At 39.3% G+C, this 22,030-nt stretch overlaps 2 protein-coding genes across 6 annotated transcripts in view; both read right to left on the bottom strand.

Annotated features, from left to right (window-relative positions):
* Positions 1 to 22,030, bottom strand: part of LOC118966162 (uncharacterized) — a 47,179-nt gene that overhangs the window by 10,740 nt on the left and 14,409 nt on the right. The window lies entirely within an intron of this gene.
* Positions 7,853 to 20,143, bottom strand: LOC110531577 (SLAM family member 8-like). 4 transcript variants are annotated; one of them, XM_090183618.1, is made up of 7 exons: positions 19,843 to 20,083; positions 12,685 to 12,984; positions 12,281 to 12,550; positions 11,140 to 11,259; positions 10,874 to 10,905; positions 8,785 to 8,856; positions 7,853 to 8,633 (listed from the first exon to the last, which is right to left on the bottom strand). In XM_090183618.1, the coding sequence occupies exons 1-7, from the start codon at positions 19,907 to 19,909 to the stop codon at positions 8,556 to 8,558; spliced, it is 939 nt and encodes a 312-aa protein (XP_090039744.1). In that variant the 5' UTR covers positions 19,910 to 20,083; the 3' UTR covers positions 7,853 to 8,555. The 4 variants fall into 4 exon arrangements, with proteins under 4 accessions (XP_090039744.1, XP_090039745.1, XP_090039747.1 ...); XM_090183619.1 differs by lacking the exon at positions 19,843 to 20,083 and adding an exon at positions 18,462 to 18,786; XM_090183621.1 differs by lacking the exon at positions 11,140 to 11,259 and having other exon boundaries at positions 19,843 to 20,143.

Genomic DNA, 22,030 nt, shown 5'->3' with positions numbered 1-22,030 from the left:
TTCAGGTAGGTGTTGCATGCCTGCAGAAGAGTTTGCATGAGTTATCTTCCATGCCCATTTCTCAGTGTGGCTGAGGCATATGAAAAACCCGCCCACTTGTGTGTTTTCAGGAGGAAGTGGGTCCTAGCTTACTGACAATGGCCTCATTCTATGTTTCAGGTAACATCTTGTGGTGATGTCTCTTCCTGTGTCTATTGATCTCTGTGGCAAACTGCTTCTGTTTCTTTGGTGAAGTGACACAATGACCTCACTACTGTCTGTCTGTCTGACAAAACAACTATTTCAGCAGATTTCGTACGTTTTTGTGAGACTTAATTAGTAGGAAAGACACATTTTTATGCAGCTTAATTCCTGGGAAAAGACACACATTTTTGTGCGACTTCATTCATAGGAAAATACATTTTGGGGGGCGAACTTCAGAACAATCTTTTGAAAGTTATTGGAGCAATACATTTTGGACTTTTTTTGTGTCTCACATTTATTTAGAAAAAAAACTTGTTAATTTAACAACCCAAAATTGTTAATCAACTAGGTTGTCACTGAAATACTTATAATATAACAGTAGCTTTATGTTTTTTGTTTTTTTATTAATGCCAATGCTGTTTTCTATGCTTGGTTTCGCTTAATATTTTGGGATACCGGTGCTATGTCAGATTTTATGAGGGTTGCCAGATTGGCGTAAAAAGCTGTATTTGTCAGTTTTTTTGTGGTATCGATGAACGTATTTGATTGGGGAATGGGGATACATTTTCATGATGGGAAATTAATTAATCAATAAATGTGGGAAACAGAAGACCTGAAAATCTGTTTGGTTTGGTAAGCTGATAATACTTGTATCATTATTATAGGGCTGTGAAACCCATAGCTGAATGGCTACAGACTCAGCATTTCCAATTTCCAACAGGTAGTGCCCATTTATTTACAGCAGTATGTTGATTAATTATTGCTTTCTTCAGTGGAAATGCAGAATATGTATAAAAATGCAAAATATACCAAAAGCTAAATTAAGCATAGATTTACAACTTTTTAAACATGTTAATCATTAATGAAACATGCAAACTACAATAATTTAACCAGTTAAAGATAATGAATGATTGACAACAAGATACAAATATTTTATGAAAAATAATTCATACAAAAGTCAAGAGTTGGCTATAACATGAGTACAAACAGAGTGTGTGTGTATATGTGTGTAAGTTTGTGTGTGTATATTATGGTGTGTATAATTTCCCATCATACAATGTATCCCCATTCTGCAATCAAATACCTTCATCAATACCATATACCTATTTTTTGTCCAATCTGGCAACCCTCATAAAATTCAACATAGCTTTGTATAAAATTAATTATGAAAGAAATGGTGTAATGTACACGAAAAGTGGAGCCTTGTATTCAATTCATTTTGAAGAAAATTGTGTAATGTAAGCTACACAAAATATTAAATGTGTTATGAAGAAAATTGTGTGTGCAGCAGTATTCCAAAGTTAAGTAAAAACATAGAAAACAGTATTGGCATTAATACATTTCAAAAAGTATCTAAGACTACTACTTTATTATAATTATTTAGAATGTATAATTATTTAGTGACAATTTAACCTCTGTAGGCTAGGGGGTGATATTTTCACATCGAGATGAAAAGCATGCCCAAAGTAAACTACCTGCTGCTCAGGCCCAGACCCTGGGATATGCATATTATTAGTAGATTTGGATAGAAAACACTCTGAAGTTTCTAAAGCTGTTTGAATGATGTCTGTAAGTATAACAGAACTTATTTGGAAGGCGAAACCCCGAGGACAAACCATCCAGGATTTTTTTTGTTGAGGTCACTCTCTTTTCAATAAAATTTCAATGGGGATCTAGATTTCTAAGGCACTTGCTTGCAGTTCCTTTAGCTTCCCCTGGATGTCAACAGTCTTTAGAAATTGGTTGATGTTTTTCCTTTGTGTAATGAAGACGTAGGGCAGTTCAGAATGAGGCTCGAGTCTAGTGTACTGTTTGTTAGAGGCGCGTGACCTGAAAGCTTGCTCCACTTTGTCTTTATCCGCTTTTGAACAGAGTTTATCCCGTCTTAAATTGTATTGATTATTTACGGAAAAAATTCTATTAGGAAAATTGTTTGAAATGTTTGTACAAAGAGTACAGGTAACTTATTAGATATTTTGTACTCATGTTGCGTGAGTTGGAACCTGTGTTTTTCTGGATCAAACGCGCCAAATAAATAGACATTTTGGATATATAACGACGGAATTTATCGAACAAAAGGACCGTTTGTGATGTTTATGGGACATATTGGAGTGCCATCAAAAGAAGATCTTCAAAGGTAAGGTATGAATTATATTGTTATTTCTGCATTTTGTGTCGCGCCTGGTGGATTGAAATGTGAATGTCATATATTTGTTTGGTGGGGTGCTATTCTCAGATAATCACATGGTTTGCTTTCACTGGATTAACAAAAAGTGTAGCTTTAATTTGATGTATTGCATGTGTGATTTCATGAAAGTTTAATATTTATAATAATTTAATTTGAATTTGGCGCTCTGCCATTTCACCGGATGTTGTCGAGGGGTTCCGCTAGCGGAACATCTAGCCGTAACAGCATTGCCCATAATACATTGCTCTAATAACTTTCAAAAGATTGTTCCGAAGTTTGCTCCCCCAAAAAAATTATTTTCCTATGAATGAAGTTGCATAAAAATGTGTGTCTTTGTCAACGGTGGGTGTAGCTGGTGCATGGAAGTCAGGCGCAGGAGAGCAGAGATGAATGGACACTTTACTTAGGCAATCATAATACAGAACGCAACCACGTCACAACACAAATGCCCAAAGAACAACTGTGGCTTAATTAGTGTGAAAAGACACAAATTTTTGTGCAACTTAATTCCGTCGAAGTCTGTTCCTCTCCTTGTTCGGGCGATGTTCTGCGGTCGACGTCACTTGTCTTCTAGCCATCGCAGATCCACCTTTCATTTTCCATTTGTTTTGTCTCGTCTTCCTGCACACCTGGTTTACATTTCTTACTAATTAACATGTGTATTTAGCCCTTTGTTTCCTCCATGTCTGTGTAGGGTATTGTTTATTGTCAAGGTTGGCACGCTTCTGGCTGATTTGCGCTGGGTTTTGTTTTATATCTGTGCTTTGTGGCAGCCGGTACTTTGTACTTGGGTTTTGTACTTTGTGCTGCCTCAGTTGTTCTTTGGGCATTTGTGTTGTGACGTGGTTGCGTAAGTTAAGATTTAGAATGCTTTTTATGAGTTTTGTTGCCTGCACAATTTGGCGGGTAACTGTATGGCTTACTTTTGTGGCTGAACGCTGTTCTCAGATTATTGAATATTGTGCTTTTGCCGTAAAGCTTTTTGAAATCTGACACAGCGGTTGCATTAAAAACAAGTGTATCTTTAATTCTATGTAAAACATGTATCTTTCATCAAAGTTTATGTAGTATTTATGTTATTTGACGTGGTTCTCTGCAATTTCTACAGCAATTTTGGAGGCATTTCTGAACATGGCGCCAATGTAAACTGAGGTTGTTTGACAAAAAAATAAAGAGAATAAAAATAAAATAGTGACGGAGAGATTCCAATTTGTGAGCCTGAATTTGTTATGGGAGTGCAAATCCAAACGTATGTTAAACAGTGAGGGACCATCACCAAAATGGCATCACCATAGTCTCCAGACCGTGCCGAGATCAACGAGACGCCCGCTTGACCGTAGCTCGCTCTGAGTGCAGCAACCATGAAAAAAGCAGGCTCAAAATGAAGCCTGGCCAAAAAGGCGATTTTGGGGGACAGCGGCGGAGCTGTTAGGTTTAGAATGACAATTCAACCACAGGAATGTTCCTAAGGTCCTCCCGATCTGTGCAAGCCTAACTTTGACCGTGTGGCATGAACCCTTAACAGTAAAACAGTTTTCTGATCTCACAGATTACAATGACATCTCTCCCCATAGGAATACATTGCCTGCAACCCTAAATTCAACCTGAAGCCTATGTGGGTTAATAATGCCTTATGAACCTGTCTTCAATGACAATCCATCAGGCCACTATGAGGTCTACCTGTGTTGATTCTAAGCTTCCTGAAGCAACCGGAAGTGGTTAAATTCACCCAAAAGTGTTTTGACATACATAACCTGCAATTATGAAAATCACTGCATTCAACCTTGTGTAGATCAGTCAATTCTAAACATAAAGACTTAAAACTCAGGATTCTGTAAGAGCCTACCCCAATGAGGATATGTAATCAAGCTTCCTGTAACAACCGGAAGTGCCTTAAAATTGTGTCATAGGTGCTGTTTCGAAGGGTTAAAAAAAAGTCAGATCTTTCCAAAACTTCATATGTGTGATTAAGCAACCCTCATGAACTGTAACTCATGTAATAACATTTTTCCCAACAGGTGTCAAATAAAAGCTCTCTCTCACACACACACACACACACACACACACACAGCAAGGATGGAGTGACCAAGTGCGGTGCTTAAAGACACACAGAGACTGCAATGGCATTTCCATATTCTCAAGGCCGTGCCGAGTTTAACGAGTGCAGCGACCGTGAAAAAAGTAGGTCCAAAATGAAGCCTGGTCCTAAATTTAATTTACTTTTGGGTGACAGTGAGAGAACCGTTAGGGTGAGAAGCACATTTCGACCTCAGGTCGAACGTTCCTGAGGACGTTCCTGAGGTCCTCCCGATCTGTGCAAGCCTAACCTTGACCGTGTGGCATTAACCCTTAACAGTAAAACAGTTTTCTGATCTCACAGATTACAATGACATCTCTCCCCATAGGAATACATTGCCTGCTCCCCTAAATTCAACCAAGTCAGATCTTTCCAAAACTTCATATGTGTGATTAGGCAACCCTCATTAACTGTAAATCAGTCATGTCTCCCATAAAATTTCCAAGAAAAATTCACACACACACACACACAGCTTGGACGGAGGGACACAGTGTGGTGCGTAGAGACAGACAGAGCCTGCAATAGTTAACTTTGTTCGAACTATTAAAGAACTGTGAGACCTAGAGTTCTGAAACTTTAGAAATCTGTTCTAGAGCTCAGGTCGATAGTGCGTGGTGAGTTATGTGGCTCTAGAAGCTTCTTGGACCGAGAAACAGTCTCGTACATTTGCTATTTTAATTTTGACATCACGAAAATTACGACATTTAGAAATGTCCAAGAGTTGCAAGACTAGGTGCATTGCAACCGCCTTGGCCCATAGAGACGGACCCCAATGTTTCTGTCCGATAACTCATTCAAAGACCCCGTGGCAAGGCATGGAAAAAAGTGCTCGGGCACCGAATGACCTATCGAGCCGAAACTTGGGATTCGGGGTCGTCTCAGCTAGGCCTACACATAATGTCAGAACTGGACCCGCAGCTAGAACATAACTTTGTGTTTTATGTTTTTATTATGGTTTGAACAGAAGGCGCTGCGGATTTTGGGCCAGCTCTGAAATATGTGATAGTTGGCTTCTAAACGAGTTGGAAAAAGTAGGTGTGGGGTCAGTTTGTATCAGTTTGGTGTCAGAATGATATCTAATTGAAGGCACAGTGCATGTGCAATATGATTCAACAGTGAAAAAACAACACCAAATGGACATGATGAAATCAACACAACGAGCGATGGAGAGGAACCACTATCACTGCCCGGCCATCCCGAGTTCATCAGGCCAGTCAATTTGGCAATTCTGCAGTATTTTTGAGATTGACAAATTTGAGATGGTCAATTTTCCACTTTCAAATCTTTCATATTGCATTTGGACATTTCTTATGGCTTGTGGCAAAAAAAAAGAAGTTACTTTTGACTTCGACTTTTGATTTCCTATGAAATCATATTGCAAATGGACAAGTAAAATAAAAATATTATGATAATCAAATATGACAAATGTATGTTCATACAGTTCTTGTACATGTGTAATTGACAAAAAATCTAAAGAATTTCGTAAAACGGTGCAGAAAGCACTTTTTTAAGGAGGTGATAAGTTTTTGAATTTGTTTTCACATTTTCGACTTTTGACTTCCTATGAAATTGTATTGCAAATGGACAAAACATATGCCTCATGGACAAATAAAAAAAATGATGATAATAAAATATGACTAAAGTATGTTGATACAGTTCTTATACATGTGTAATTGACACAAAAATCGTAAGAATTTCGAAAAACGGTCCAGAAAGCACTTTTTTAAGGGGGTGATACGTTTTTTTTGTTTTTTTTTCAAAATGTTACTCTTGGGTCTTGACTTGGGGTTACATTTGCAATATGAAAAATTACGGCGGACCGCACTCGCCATCTATTGGATTTTTGCAGTGTTACACTTGACATTTGCCATATGGCATTTGCAATCAACTTTGAATGAAACGACGCCGAATTGAGTGGTATTGGACACCGTGTATATATATATGGTTGTTACAGTGCCAATATGTTCCCATTCATTTTTGTCCATTTCAGGGGGGAGTTCCCTCACTAAAATGAAGATGTGTTGCAACTTATCTTTTGTGGAAAATAGAAGATATCACTGACTGCCTTGTTTTATGTCTATCATAGAGTCCCTCACATGCTTATCAATCAGGTTCAACAAGTAAGTCGCTTTTCTTTAGAATCTACTCCACACTGGGTACAGACATCAATCATCTGAACTACTAGATTTTATTTACAAATCTAGAGTTGTCAAATAATGTGAATTCAATGTGAAATCAACCCCCAAAAATCAGCATGCCCTTGGATTTAGGTTAAAAGTTAGCTAAAAAAAGACGAAATGCCCTTACATTGCCGATTTGTTTGCAAATCCAATCACTTTTCCACGTTGACTCAATCTCCTCACACAGACTGTTTTGGAAACAATGTTAATTTAACCAGTGTTTGACAAGTGGGTATGTACATCACATGTCTGTACCAAGGTGTGTTGGTATTTTGGGGCGTTTTTACAGGTGTCGAAGCATCAACCAGGTGGGTCCTACACTTTCGGGAGTTGAAAAAACAACCCAGCCTACCTATAGAGAGGAGCTGAACATCGTAGCCGAAAAAAACAAAACTCCTGCCTACCTATAGAGAGGAATGAACATCATAGCCGTCAAACCAAAAACTCCAGCCTACCTATAAGGAGGAGCTGAACATCGTAGCCGTCAAACCAAAACTCCAGCCTACCTATAGAGAGGAGGTAAACATCGTAGCCGTAAAACCAAAACTCCAGCCTACCTATAGGTTGTACCATCCATGCTCCCCAACTCAAGCTACTGCCTACCCATACTGCCTCAATGCCGTATCATCTGAAGCTGTTGAAGCTAATCGCCCAAGAATCTGCCAGATCCCTTTGTTTTTGTAAGTGACTATGAGGTTCTTAAATGAAAGTGCTATATAAAATATGTATTATTATTATTATGTCATATAAAGGATAATACACCTGGAATAGAAATATGGCATTAATTGTTGTAATTCCTGTTTTTCTATCACTTGAAGGTAGCCTTCCTCAAACAGAATTCTACCCCATCTCTGTATAATGATGAAGAATGTTTGTCCGTAAGAAAGAGGGACTGTTAGCAGGCAAGGAACTGTGGCAGACAACCTTTGACCACTGTGAAACTGATAACAGGGAAGGAAGTCTCCCCACCTAGGGAGGGGAGAAACCTTGGGCTTGCAATAGATTGTGTGACATGTTGCAGGATGTGATAAGCAATGTATGCATAGGAGAAGACTTGTAAACTATAGTATCATTGTCTGAGAGGAGGAGGGTCATTTATGACGAAATGAGAGGTATATAAACCAATGTACATGAAATGATAGCCAGAGCTCTCGTAAATAAACGTTGCTGACTATTGTAGACTGGCCTCTGTCTGTTTCATTTCAACAAGAACCTTACACATTCTTGGTAACAGACCGAGTAGTTTAATTGAAGTTCAGTTTATGAACATTGAACACATAATTATCTTAACAGAATCATTATATGATCTATGCATTATGATTGCTACAAATCGTTATATTTATTAGGATGTTCTCTCCCTTTTCTCAATATGTAAAGATGGTATTATTGTATTAATAAGGTCTATTCATTGTCTGATTTCACACAACAACAAAAGATAGTTAGTGAGTATATGATGAATTGATGTGAATGTGGCCTATGTGATTTCTACAAAGCATGTCTGTGGAATGTAAAACATTTTACTGTACAATAGACACATCTAAACTACAATAAATAGAAATACAAATAACTTGTTTTCAACTCTTGTAGTCCCACAGAAACACAAGTAATCTTTAAGAATATCATTTTGAATTGCCATTAGTCGTTAATACACAATTATAAACAGTTCATGCAACAATAGAATGCAATAGAAGCTAACAAAAAGTTATGTAACACTGACTATCTTGAAAATAACAAGTTGTACCACACAATGACCATGAACAGATGAAGGTTGCAGTTCTGAACAAGTAAGAAAATAAAAACAGAAATGTGCAGGTTGTGATGAAATGAAACTGTAACATCTATTACAGAAGGTACACATGTAGGATGCAGAAGATGCAGAGGGTTCTATATCTATAGAAGCCCAGCTTATGACCACATCCTGTTCAGCTCACAGTACTTCCTGGTAGGAAGAACAGGGGGTTTCTGGCTGGCGTCCAAATGTGATCTTGTCATATAGAGTCTGCGACTAAATGTGACATGCAACAAAGAACAAACTGTTTCGGCATTATGTATACAATTTCCAAGTAGACTACATAGTCTCCCTTTCACACAGAGACCGTTTTTATTTTATTTATGTTCAAATATATCAGGTATGACCATTCATATTTCACTCTCACCTTGTTCAGTCTTGGGACAGCCAGATCATCTACGTTCTCATAGATGGACATTACCTGACTTTTTGTTCTTGTCTGGAATAAAAACAGAAAAAGGTACTTAAACCAATAAACTAAATAGATGAACATTGCACAAAAACACAAAAATACTGCCTATTTGTGCCGAAATATGCACAGCAATCAGAAATTACAGTACACAGTATAGTGTAATACAGTACACATACAGTTGAAGTCGGAAGTTTACATACACTTTAGCCAGATACATTTAAACTTCGTTTTTCACAATTCCTGACATTTAGTCATGGTAAAAATTCCCTGTCTGTCATGGCCGTCGTCTGAAGGAGACCAAGGTGAAGCGTGGTGAGTGTACATTTAGTTTTTATAGATATAAATGTCACCAACAAAACAAGAACCGAAGAAACAACCGTGAAGTTTAACAGGGCTATAGTGCCACTAACAAAGATAACTTCCCACAAATAGCAAAGGAAAAAAACGCTGCCTAAGTATGATTCCCAATCAGAGACAATGGTAGACAGCTGTCCCTGATTGAGAACCATACCCGGCCAAAATATAGAAATAATGAACATAGAATACAGAACATAGAATGCCCACCCAATTCACACCCTGACCAAAACAAAATAGAGACATAAAAAGCTCTCTAAGGTCAGGGCGTGACACTGTCTTAGGTCAGTTAGGATCACCAGTTTATTTTAAGAAAGTGAAATGTCAGAATAATATTGGAAATAATGATTTATTTCAGCTTTTATTTCTTTCATCACATTCCCAGTGGGTCAGAAGTTTACATACACTCAATTAGTATTTGGTAACATTGCCTTTAAATTGTTTAACTTGGGTCAAACGTTTCGGGTAGCCTTCCACAAGCTTCCCACAATAAGATGGGTGAATTTTGCCAAATTCCTCCTGTCAGAGCTAGTGTTACTGAGTCAGGTTTGTAAGCCTCCTTGCTAGCACATGCTTTTTCAGTTCTGCCCACAAATGTTCAATACGATTGAGGTCAGGGCTTTGTGATGGCCACTCCAATACCTTTACTTTGTTGTCCTTAAGCTATTTTGCCACAACTTTGGAAGTATGCTTGGGGTCATTGTCCATTTCCGACCAAGCTTTAACTTCCGGACTGAAGTCTTGAGATGTTGCTTCAATATGTCCACATAATTATCCACATAATTTTCCTCCCTCATGACCAATCCCTTCTGTGCAAAGCACCCCCAAAACATGATGCTGCCACCCCCATGCTTCACGGTTGGGATGGTATTCTTCAGCTTGCAAGCCTCCCTCTTTTTCCTTCAAACATTACAATGGTCATTTTGGACAAACAGTTCTATTTTCATTTCATCAGACCAAAGGACATTTATCCAAAAAGTACGATCTTTGTCCCCATGTGCAGTTGCAAACCATAGCCTGGCTTTTTATGGCGGTTTTGGAGCAGTGACTTTTTCCTTGCTGAGCGGCCTTTCAGGTTATGTCGATATAGGACTCGTTTTACTGTCGATATAGATACTTTTTTAACTGTTTCCTCCAGCATCTTCACAAGATCCTTTGCTGTTGTACTGGGAATTGATTTTCACGTTTCACACCAAAGTATGTTTATCTCTCCTTCCTGAGTGGTATGACGGTTGCGTGGTCACATGGTGTTTATACTTACTATTGTTTGTACAGAGGAACGTGGTACCTTCAGGCATTTGGAAATTGCTCCCAAGGATGAACCAAACTTGTGGAGGTGTGCATTTTTTTCTGAGATCTTGGTTGATTTCTTTTGATTTTCCCATGATGTCAAGCAAAGAGGCACTGAGTTTGAAGGTAGGCCTTAAAATACATCCACAGGTACTCCTCTGAATTTCCCAAACTGTTTAAAGGCACTGTCAACTTTGTGCATGTAACCTTCTGACCCACTGGAATTGTGATACAGTTAATTATAAGTTAAATAATCTGTCTGTAACCAATTGTTTGAAAAATGACTTGTGTCATGCACAAAGTAGATGTCCTAACCGACTTGCCAAAACTATAGTTTGTTAACAAGAAATTTGTGGAGTGTTTGAAAAATGAGTACATAATAACGGCAATGCATACTTACATCTTTCATTCTTGTGTCGTCAGTCAGAGCTGCTGTGTATGACAATAACAAAATATCAACCAATCAGATAGATACTAGTCAGAATATCCACAAACATACACAAGAATGAATAAATTACGCACTTCTGAGGTTCCATAATCTTTTTCCAATATCCATAATGTCCCTAAGGCCAACATTTTGAATGCCACAACATAATTATCCTAAGAATACTTCCAGGGCCTAAAATGTCACTTTAAGTATAGATGAGACCCCTATGCTGTACATACCCATGTTAAAGCACCCCCTGCAGTAATACACTGCCACAGCTACAGTGAGGATCAGCAACACAGCGACGCCTACTGGTACAACGATGTAGATCCTATACCACTTCATCCATGTATCATACTCTATAAACACAGATGTGATTAGACTGGTGTTTCTGAAACCTGCTCATGGAGACCCAAAGGGGTTCACGTTTCATTTCTTGCCCTAGACATGATTCCACTAATCAACTCATCATCATACCTTAGTGGAATCATGTGTAGTGTTAGTGCAACAACTAAAATGTGCACCCCTTTAGGTCCCCAGGACCAGGATTAAGAAATACTGAAGTGGTTTCCAGCTCCAGTCCTCTAGTACCCCCAACAGCACACATTTTATGTTGTAGCCCCAGACAAAAAAAAACCTGAATTAACTCATTGAGGGCCTGATGATTAATGACAAGTAGAATCATGTGTGCTTGTCACCGGAGCTTCAATAAAAATGTGTACTGTTGGGTGTACTGGAGGACTGGAGCTGGGAACTACTGGATTAGACTATGCAATATGCTAAAGCCTACAGAGTTCCAAATTACATCTACCCAATGTCCTCACATGTATTACATAATACTGTATATTATATCTACCCAATGTCATCACATGTATTACATAATACTGTATATATTATCTATCCAATGTCATCATATGTATTACATAATACTGTATATATTATCTATCCAATGTCCTCACATGTATTACATAATACTGTATATTACATCTACCCAATGTCATCACATGTATTACATAATACTGTATATATTATCTACCCAATGTCATCACATGTATTACATAATACTGTATATTACATCTACCCAATGTCATCACATGTATTACATAATACTGTATATATTATCTATCCAATGTCATCACATGTATTACATAATACTGTATATTATGTCTATCCAATGTTATCACATGTATTACATAATACTGTATATTATATCTACCCAATGTCCTCACATGTATTACATAATACTGTATAGTATGTCTATCCAATGTTATCACATGTATTACACAATACTGAATATTATATCTACTCAATGTCATCACATGTTCTACATAATACTATATATTACATCTACCCAATGTCATTATTATGATATTTAGTTACCTGGGGTGGTTGTGTCATTACTACACTTTACTGTTGCCGAGGCAGATTTCTCACTGACTGAGTTGGAGGCAGTGCAGGTTACACTGATGTCTCCGTCTGCTGGTGACAGAGAGAAGTGTATCTGCTGGTCGTCCCTGTACGTCTCATTCCCTCTCTCCCAGGTGTAGGAGAGGTTGGAGCCGACTGACACGTTGCACAGCAGCCACACTGAACAGGACTGGTTGGCCAATAGCTTGATCTCCTTCTGGATCTCCACCTTGGATATAGGCTCTGAGAGAGAGATAGAAACAGAGAAACAGAGAGAGAAACAAAGAGAGAGAGAGAGATAATCATTTTAAATGGACCATACCTTCAGGAGAAAGACTATACAAGATAAAACCTTGAAAAAGCACAAAGCATTCTACCATGGACTTGAAGATGGATGGTCTTGGTTGGAATCTGTCCTCCTTTGTTTGATGCGGCAGAAACTAGAAATTCCCCTGAGTCTTGCAGTGACAGTTCTTGGATTGTTAAACGGAAGTTACTGTCGTTCATCTCTAGTCTCCCCTTAAACTGTGATCTTGGTAAGGAAATGTTCCCATCAAATTCTGCAATGACCATTTTTTTATACTTCCACTCCATTGACTTGATACCTTCCCTTTCTAAGCCTGAGGGCAGCTCCACTGAGTCCCCCACTGCTTTGTTGAACAGAGAAATACCCACACCTGAAACACACAAATACACAACATGACATTCTGACATTGATCAATGGTTACACTTTTCACTACAGGGCTCTAATTACTGTGTAATTTTTACTTGTGTAAGTACAGTGTAGAAGATATTGTAATTACTCATTGTTCACTGAACACAGTGTGCCTACACAAATAATGACACAATAACACACTGCAATGTAAAGTCATACCCCATCAATGAATAGGTAATAATGGACTTAATTTAAATAGCACTTTTCAAAGTTGATATACTGTATACTGTATGACACTTTACATATCTGCATTTAACATATCTGTACATATTTGAGTGTGTGGGTCTACTTTACTTTATTCAAGTCCACTCCTCCCCCACATTCAGCAGAACAGGATGAGTGTCACGAGATACTAGGAGTGGTGGGTGGAATCAGGCGTAGAGAGCAGGGTTCAATTTATTATCCGGCGCACAAAACGGTCACGCCAACACACAGGGCGCATACAATTAACCAGCCCAAAACACAGGACCAAAATAGTCCGGAGAATACATACACGAAAACCACCATACAACAGAGTAACAAAAACAATCCCGCACAAAACAAGGGCGGGACAACCTACTATATATAAGGACGCTAATTAAACTAAAATACACACAGGTGAAACTAATAAGACAAAACCAACAGACAAACGAAAAAGGGATCGGTAGTGGCTAGTAGGACGGAGACGACGACCGCCGAGCACCGCCCGAACAGGCAGAGGAGCCAACTTCCGCGGAAGTCGTGACAATGAGATTACAGGAAAAGAGAAATGGGGGTGGATCTTTATCAATAAATGCTCCTCTGCTCACGTCTACGTACAAATCAACTATGTGAAAATGCAAACACCACATGTAAGAGACTTTGGATCCTTGAAAGTGCTACATAAATACCATGTATTATTATTATTACTATTATTATTTTTTATGTTATTATTAATTGTACTATTACTTTATTATTATTATTACATAATGGGTTTACTGTGTAATTATGTACCAGAGATGTATCATACTGTCACACCCAGATCTCTTTTCACCTGTCTTTGGGCTTGTCTCAAACCCACCCTGATCTGTTTCACCTGTCTTTGTGCTTGTCTCCTCCCCCCTCCAGGTGTCACCCATCTTCCCCATTATCTCCAGTGTATTTATACCTGTGTTCTCTGTTTGTCTGTTGCCAGTTCGTCTTGACTTGTCAGGTCTTACCAGTGTGCTTTCCTGTCTTCATGTTTGTCAAGTTCTGTTTCCTAGTTTTCCCGGTTCTGACATTTCTGCCTACCCTGACCCCGATCCTGCCTGCCGTCCTGTACCTGCCTGGCTCTGACCTGATCACAAACCCCTGCCTGTTGTCATAACTTTCCTTCCTGGGTGAGGATCAGAGAGATCCCCCTCTCCCACCAGAGAGGTTGGACAGTTTTATGAGTGTCACAAATACCTTACAGGAACTCTCTCTCTCCCACTATGCAGAAATGAAAGTAAAAAATCCCTTTGTTACAACAGAGAGAAATTTTGCAGTACTGTAACATCAAAAGATTGGACATTTAAACGATATTTCTAACGTAAATAATGTGGGAAATGGTTGGTGAGACTTAAACACAAATCAAATCAGTTGTTGTTTTGTGATATCATTAAGGACGGTATAACTAAATAACTGTATCTCTGAAAATGTATGCATTCAAGGGGTCAGGTTTACATCTAAATGTTGTACAAGTTATATGATTAAATATGAAACTATTTGTGAGAAGATTAAATGTGACTTTAGCCTTCTAAATGAGCTAATGTTTTTTCATAAAGACTTTTGCCAAGTCAGTAACCACGCCCACGTGAACACAGACATTGTGGCAACAGGATGGAAGAATTAACATATTAGACCAGAGAACTTGAGTTGAAATAGTTGGAATCTCTCAAGACCAGTATAAGTGCAGCGTGTGCTGAATGCATTACGAAATGGTTTAATGACTATAATACCAGAAAATTTTAAGACCCTCTCTCTCTCTCTCTCTCTCTCTCTCTCTCTCTCTCTCTCTCTCTCTCTCTCTCTCTCTCTCTCTCTCTCTCTCTCGAAGACCTCTGTACACAGGAACATTCAGTCTGCAGCTGTTTATGCAGTGTTAGCCTAGGAAATTCGACCGAAGATGAGAGACGAAGAACAATTTTCTCTCATCACTATAGGTACCTCTAAGGTATCTATTCTAAACAAACAGAGTGAAGGACAAGGCCCGCTGAACACCGCGTGGTACACCTCTGGAAGAACCATTCTAACAGACACTCTGAGACCAGGAAGCTATGACTACAATTGACATGGTGACCTCTGGTGGACAACCAGAGTCTTGCACAGCCAGATACTTCTGTCGAACTACTCTCCACAGCCTGATTGAGTGATTTCAACAGAGTGAGAGGACAAAGACATACAAGCGTAAATATGTACATTGCATTTCTAAATTCGAATGAGTGGTTGTTAGGGTGCTAAATATCCATATTTACGATGAGCGTATTATTCAACTGTATGGACAAATTACTTCGTCTCTCCTCCTCCCTCTCTTTCTTTCCCCTCCATTTCATTGTGTAACAAGCCGTCATATCGGGTTAGTCCACTTGGGACTTTTCATTGCACTGGAGTAATCAATGTATAATCTATCCTGTGTGTGTGTTTATGTAATTCGGTGTGATTATTTGGTTAGAAAATAAATAACCAAGCCAATTTGTGTATCGCTGAGTCATCGTGTAGACGAGGGTTTGTGCAGATTTACCGGATTATGCAATGTTCAGAATGAGACTGATGAGGTAAATAAGAACGGATGAATTGACTGTGACTGATGTAAGAGATATTTACACTACCGTTCAAAAGTTTGGGGTCACTTAGAAATGTCCTTGTTTTTGAAAGAAAAGCTATTTTTTTGTTCATTCAAATAACATCAAATTGATCAGAAATACAGCGTAGACATTGTTAATGTTGTAAATTACTATTGTAGCTGTGTCTGCATCTGGGTCAATATCCTGAGTCATGATAGATATTACTGCACGGTCAGAACTAGAAGCACAAGCATTTCGCTACACTCGCATTAACATCTGCTAACCATGTGTATGTGACCAATACATTTTGATTTGATTTGAAACAGAAGATTTGTTTATGGAATATCTACCGAGGCCCATTATCAGCAACCATCTCTCCTGTGTTCCAATGGCACATTGTGTTAGCTAATCCAAATGTATCATTTAAAAGGCTCATTTATCATTAGAAAGCCCTTTTGCAATTACAGTATGTTAGCAAAGCTGAAAACTGTTGTTCGGATTAAAGAAGCAATAAGACAGGCCTTCTTTAGACTAGTTGTGTATTTGGAGCATCAGCATTTGTGAGTTTGATTACAGGCTCAAAATGGCCAGAAACAAAGAACTTTCTTCTGAAACCTGATAGTCTATTTTTGTTATGAGAAATGAAGGCTATTCCATGCGAGAAATTGCCAAGAAACTGAAGATCTCGTACAACGCTGTGTACTACTCCCTTCACAGAACAGCGCAAACTGGCTCAAACCAGAATAGAAAGAGGAGAGGGAGGCTCCGGTGCACAACTGAGCTATAGGACAAGTACATTAGAGTGTCCAGTTTGAGAAACAGACGCCTCACAAGTCCTCAACTGGCAGCTTCATTAAATAGTACCCGCAAAACACCAGACTCAACATCAACAGTGAAGAGGCGACTCCAGAATCCAGTAAATCATCTGAGAACTGTACTATCCGCCTCTTGTGTCTGCATCTGGGTCAATATATGGAGTCGTGATACATACACTGCATGGGCAACATAATACATTCATGGCAGTCTACTATTAATCACATATCATTAACCTTTAAACAATGTCTTCTTTCCTGAAGTAAGAATAAAATAATAAAATAATACAGTTACAACAAAGCAAAATGTAATATGTCGAACATAACAGCAGTGGTTCTTGTCCTGAAAAAAGTATTCAGACCCCTTGACTTATTCCAAATCTTATTGCGTTACAACCTTACTCTAAAATGGATTAAATTGTTATTCCCCTCATCAATCTATACACAATACCCCATCATTACAAAGCAAAAACAGGTTTCTATAAATGTGTGCAAATGTATAAAGAATACACAACTGAAATATCACATTTACATAAGCATTACTCTAGGCCTGGGGGCCTGATTGGTGTCACACCTTTCTCCATCCATAGCAAACACAGCGGATTTAAACAAATTACATTTAAAACTGAAGATCATGATTAGTTGATTATTGGAGTCAGGTGTGTTACCTGGGGCTGGGGAAAAGGTGTGACACCAATCACGCCCCCGAGGACTGGAGTTGCCCAGGCTTGCTTCACTCAGTACTTTGTTGAAGCACCTTTGGCAGCCAATACAGCATCAAGTCTTCTTGGGTATGACGCTACAAGCTTGGCGCACCTGTACTTGTGCCTTCCTCCAATCGCTGCACAGCTATTTTCAGGTCTCTCCAGAGATGTTCGATCAGGTTGATGTCCGAGCTCTGGCTGCGCCACTCAAGGACATTCAGAGACTTGTCCCAAAGCCACTCCTGCGTTGTCTTAGCTGTGTGCTTAGGGTCATTGTCCTGTCAGAAAGCAAACCTGCACCCCAGTCTGAGGTCCTGGGCACTCTGGAGCAGGTTTTCATGGAGGATATCTTTGTACTTTGCTCTGTTCATCTTTCCCTTGATCCTGACTAGTCTCCCAGTCCCTTTCGCTGAAAAGCATCCACACAGCATGATGCTTCCACCACCATGCTTCAGGTGTTGGGGATGGTACCAGGGTTCTTCCAGATGTAACAGTTGGAATTTAGACCAAATAGTTCAATCTTGGTTTCATCAGAACAGAGAATCTTGTTTCTCATGGTCTGAGAGTCCTTTAGGTGTTTTTGGCTCCAAGGCCTGATTTTTGGAGTGCTGCAGAGATGATTGACCTGGAAGTTTCAGTTTGGCCGGGCGGCCAGCTCTAGGAAGAGTTTTGGTGCTTCCAAACTTCTTCCATTTAAGAATGATGGAGGCCACTGTGTTCTTGGGGACCTTCAATGAAGCAGACATTTATTGGTACCATTCCCAGATCTGTGCCTCGGACAAAACCTTCGACCTCATGGCTTGGTTTTTGCTCTGACATGCACTGCCAACTGTGGTACCTTATCTTCTTACGGAGGTGGTCCCTGCACAGGAACAGCTCAGCGGAAATTTCAGAGCTCCACCTATAGTACTCGAGTATAGTACTCAATAAATCTCAAACTTTCATAAAAATACACATGCAAGGTACTGAATTAAAGCTACACTCGTTGTGAATCTAGCCACCAAGTCAGATTTGTAAAATGCTTTTCGGCGAAAGCATGAGAAGCTATTATCTGATAGCATGCACCCCCCCAAAATACCAGCACGACACGTAAACAACAGATTTTGCGGTAGCCGGCGCTACCCAAAACGCAGAAATAAAATATAAAACATTCATTACCTTGGACGAGCTTCTTTGTTGGCACTCCTATATGTCCCATAAACATCACAATTGGGTCTTTTTCCCGATTAAATCCGTCATTGTATACCCAAAATGTCATTTGCTGAAGGCCAGTCTGATGCTGCAAAAAGCCCATTTACAAGACGCAACGTCACTTTTTAAAATTACAAAAGTCGCCTATAAACTTTTACAAATCACTTCAAACGACTTTTCTAAACCAACTTTAGGTATTAATAAACGTTAATGATGTATCAAATTGATCACGGGGCGATCTGTATTCGATAGCAGCAAGTCTGGAAATCATCGTCCATTTTTTCAGTTTCACAACATACTGTGGTGCGCCTCAAGAAAGGAGGGGCCTATTCGTGTTGTAACCAAGGATAAATGAGTCAGAAATTGACAGCAAGGGCGACATCGTGTGGAAGCTGTAGGCGTTTACAGGGGGTCCTCATTTATTTTAGGTCGCAACTTAAACAATACATTGAATGGCGGACAAATATTTTTTTTGTGTTTTTGGTAAACAGTTTTACCAGGGATTTTTACTCCTAAACACGTTCTGTTATAGCCACAGACCCGATTTAACCAGTTTTAGAGACTTCAGAGTGTTTTCTATACACACATACTTATCATATGCATATACTATATTCCTGGCATGAGTAGCAGGACTTTGAAATGTTGCGCAATTTTTTACAAAAAGCTGCGAAAATTCACATCATCCATAACAGGTTTTAATTAAGTAGACAGGTGTGTGCCTTTCCAAATCATGTCAAATTAATTTAATTTAGCACAGGTGGACTCCAATCAAGTTGTTAAAAACATCTCAAGGATGATCAATGGAAACACGATCCACCTGAGCTGAATTTCGAGTCTCATAGCAAAAGGTCTGAATACTTATGTAAGTAAGGAATCAGTTTATTTATTTATATATATTTATATATATTTATTTCAGTTTTTTATTTTAAATACTTTTTCAAGAAATTCTAAAAACCTGTTTTTGCATTGTCATTGTTGGGCATTGTGTGTAGATTTATGAGAATGTGTATTTATTTATTCCATTTTAGAACAAGGCTGTAACTTAAGAAAATGTGGAAAAAGGGAAGGGGTCTGAATACATTCTGATTGCACTGTAGATGATATACAGATGGTCAAATTATCAAGAAACTATCAGTTGATAAGCAACTGCTTGCTAAAATTAAGTTAAGGTTAGGTTTAGAATAATGGTTGGGGTAAAGGTTAAGGTTAGGATAAGGGTTAAAGTTAGAGTTAAAAACCAAGGAAGTTAACAGTTTAACTATTATTCCTAACTTTATCATGCAAGCAAGCAAATGTAATTGATACAAAACGTGAGCAGCAGAAAGTAAAGATTCCATACAATACTAACCATAGTGGAGGATAGAGAGTAGGAGTATTCCCTGTTTGGAGAAGGAGGAGAGGGGACCACCAGACATCTCTGTTAGGAGTTGTATGTCTGTTTCCTCTGGCTGTACGTCCTCCCTATCTCTCTGTGACTGACTGGTAGCTAGCTAGACTTGCGAAAACAAACAGAGAAGAGAGAGAGAGAATAAAGAAGAGCGAGAAGAGATTTCCTTTGATGAGCGCTGCTGTTCTAGAATAGACTCGCTGTATGTTAGTTAAAAAGGAAGTCACACTGTATGGTGGTTCTCTGAAAACACCCCTCCATCAGCTTGAGAGTTAGACCATGAGGAGTGGGTGTGTTTGGGGTCTGTTACTATACTGATCAGACTTATGGTATTGTGAATGTTTTAGTACATATGTGGCAATTGTTTTTTTCAGAAGGAGCCAGCAAAACTAGTTATGTGCTTTGGGTCATTTGACACTATTAGACATGCACGGATGGATATTCTTGTAACTATTATGGCCAACTTGTTTACTGTTGCTGTGGTTACACTTTTTGGGTATTTTCCAGAACAGGGGTGTCCCTTTCTGAAGAGTTAGCAGGATGACATGTATTGGTTATTCCTGAAGAGTGCCAAGATCTGTTGCTATGGTCCTACATGCATTAAACTATTTCTGTGGCTCTACAGGTTCCATGTCCTAATATGAAGTCAATATGATAACGGTGGCTAAATACCAGAGGTGATGAGCCATTAAGAGTAGTTACTATGAGTATGACGTAAGGAGGACAAATGTGTAAAACGTGTGTACCAAGACTGGAAGGCCGTTGTATTCATCATCCAGCTCGGCATTTATTATAAAGCAATAAAAAGTATATTTGAACTCACATGCTCCGGTATTTGTGAAATATGACAGACTAAATATTTACATGACAATGGTTTCAGAACAATGTGTGCGTATATTTTAATGTAGGCGTCATGTGCCAGCGGAAGGGTTTGCATGAGTTCTCCTGCATGCTCATTGTTCAGTGTGGTTGAGGTACATGAAAAACCCGCAGACTTGTGTGTTTTCGGGAGGAAGTGGGCCCTTGACTACTGACAAAGGTCCCTTCTACGTTTCAGGTAACATCTTGTGTCACTTCCTGCATGGTGGTCTCCGTGACAGAGACACAGTCTGTCTGTCTGTCTGTCTGTCCACATACAGTGCATTCAGAAAGCATTCAGACCTCTTGACTTTTTCAAGATTTAGTTACATTACAGCCTTATTCTAAAATGGATTACATATATTTTTTCCCTCATCAATCTACACACAATAACCCATAATGAAGCCTCCCGGGTGGCGCAGTGGTCTAGGGCACTGCATCACAGCGCTAGCTGTGCCACCAGAGACTCTGAGTTTGCGCCCAGGCTCTGTCGCAGCCGGCCGTGACCGAGAGGTCCGTGGGGCGACGCACAATCGGCCTAGCCGGTAGGGATATCCTTGTCTCATTGAGCACCAGCGACTCCTATGGTGGGCTGGTCGCAGTGCGCACTAACCAAGGTAGCCAGTTGCACGGTGTTTCCTCCAACATATTGGTGCGGCTGGCTTCCGGGTTGGAGTTGGGTTGTGCTTCGGAGGATGCATGGCTTTCGACCTTCGTCTCTCCCGAGCCGTTGTAGCGATGAGACAAGATAGTAATTACTAACAACAATTGGATACCACGAAATTGGGGTGAAAAGGGGATTTTAAAAAACAACAACATAATGACAAAGTGAAAAGAGTTTTTTGAAATGTTTGCAAACGTATGAAAATAAAAAACTGAAATACCTTATTTACATAAGTATTCAGACCCTTTGCTATGACACTCAAAATTGAGCTCAGGTACATCCTGTTTCCATTGATCATCCTTAAATATTTTCTACAACTTGATTGGTGTCCACCTGTGGTAAATTCAATTGATTGGACATGATTTGGTCTCACAGTTGACAGTGCACGTCAGAGCAAAAACCAAGCCATGTGGTCGAAGGAATTGGGGAAGGGTACCAAAACATTTCTGCAGCATTGACGGTCCCCAAGAATACAGTGGCATAAATCATTCTTAAATGTAAGAAGTTTGGAACCCACAAGACTCTTCCTAGAGCTGGCCGCTCTTCCAAACTGAGATATTGGGGGAGAAGGGCATGAGTCAGGGAGGTGACCAAGAACCAGATAGTCACTCGGACAGTGCTCCAGAG

The sequence above is a fragment of the Oncorhynchus mykiss genome, chromosome 9 (assembly GCF_057628025.1).
Source record: "Oncorhynchus mykiss isolate SJ-2025 chromosome 9, ASM5762802v1, whole genome shotgun sequence".
Classification (NCBI taxonomy): domain Eukaryota; kingdom Metazoa; phylum Chordata; class Actinopteri; order Salmoniformes; family Salmonidae; genus Oncorhynchus; species Oncorhynchus mykiss.
Note: the sequence above shows the minus strand (reverse complement) of the source record. Positions and strands in the feature narration are given on the sequence as shown.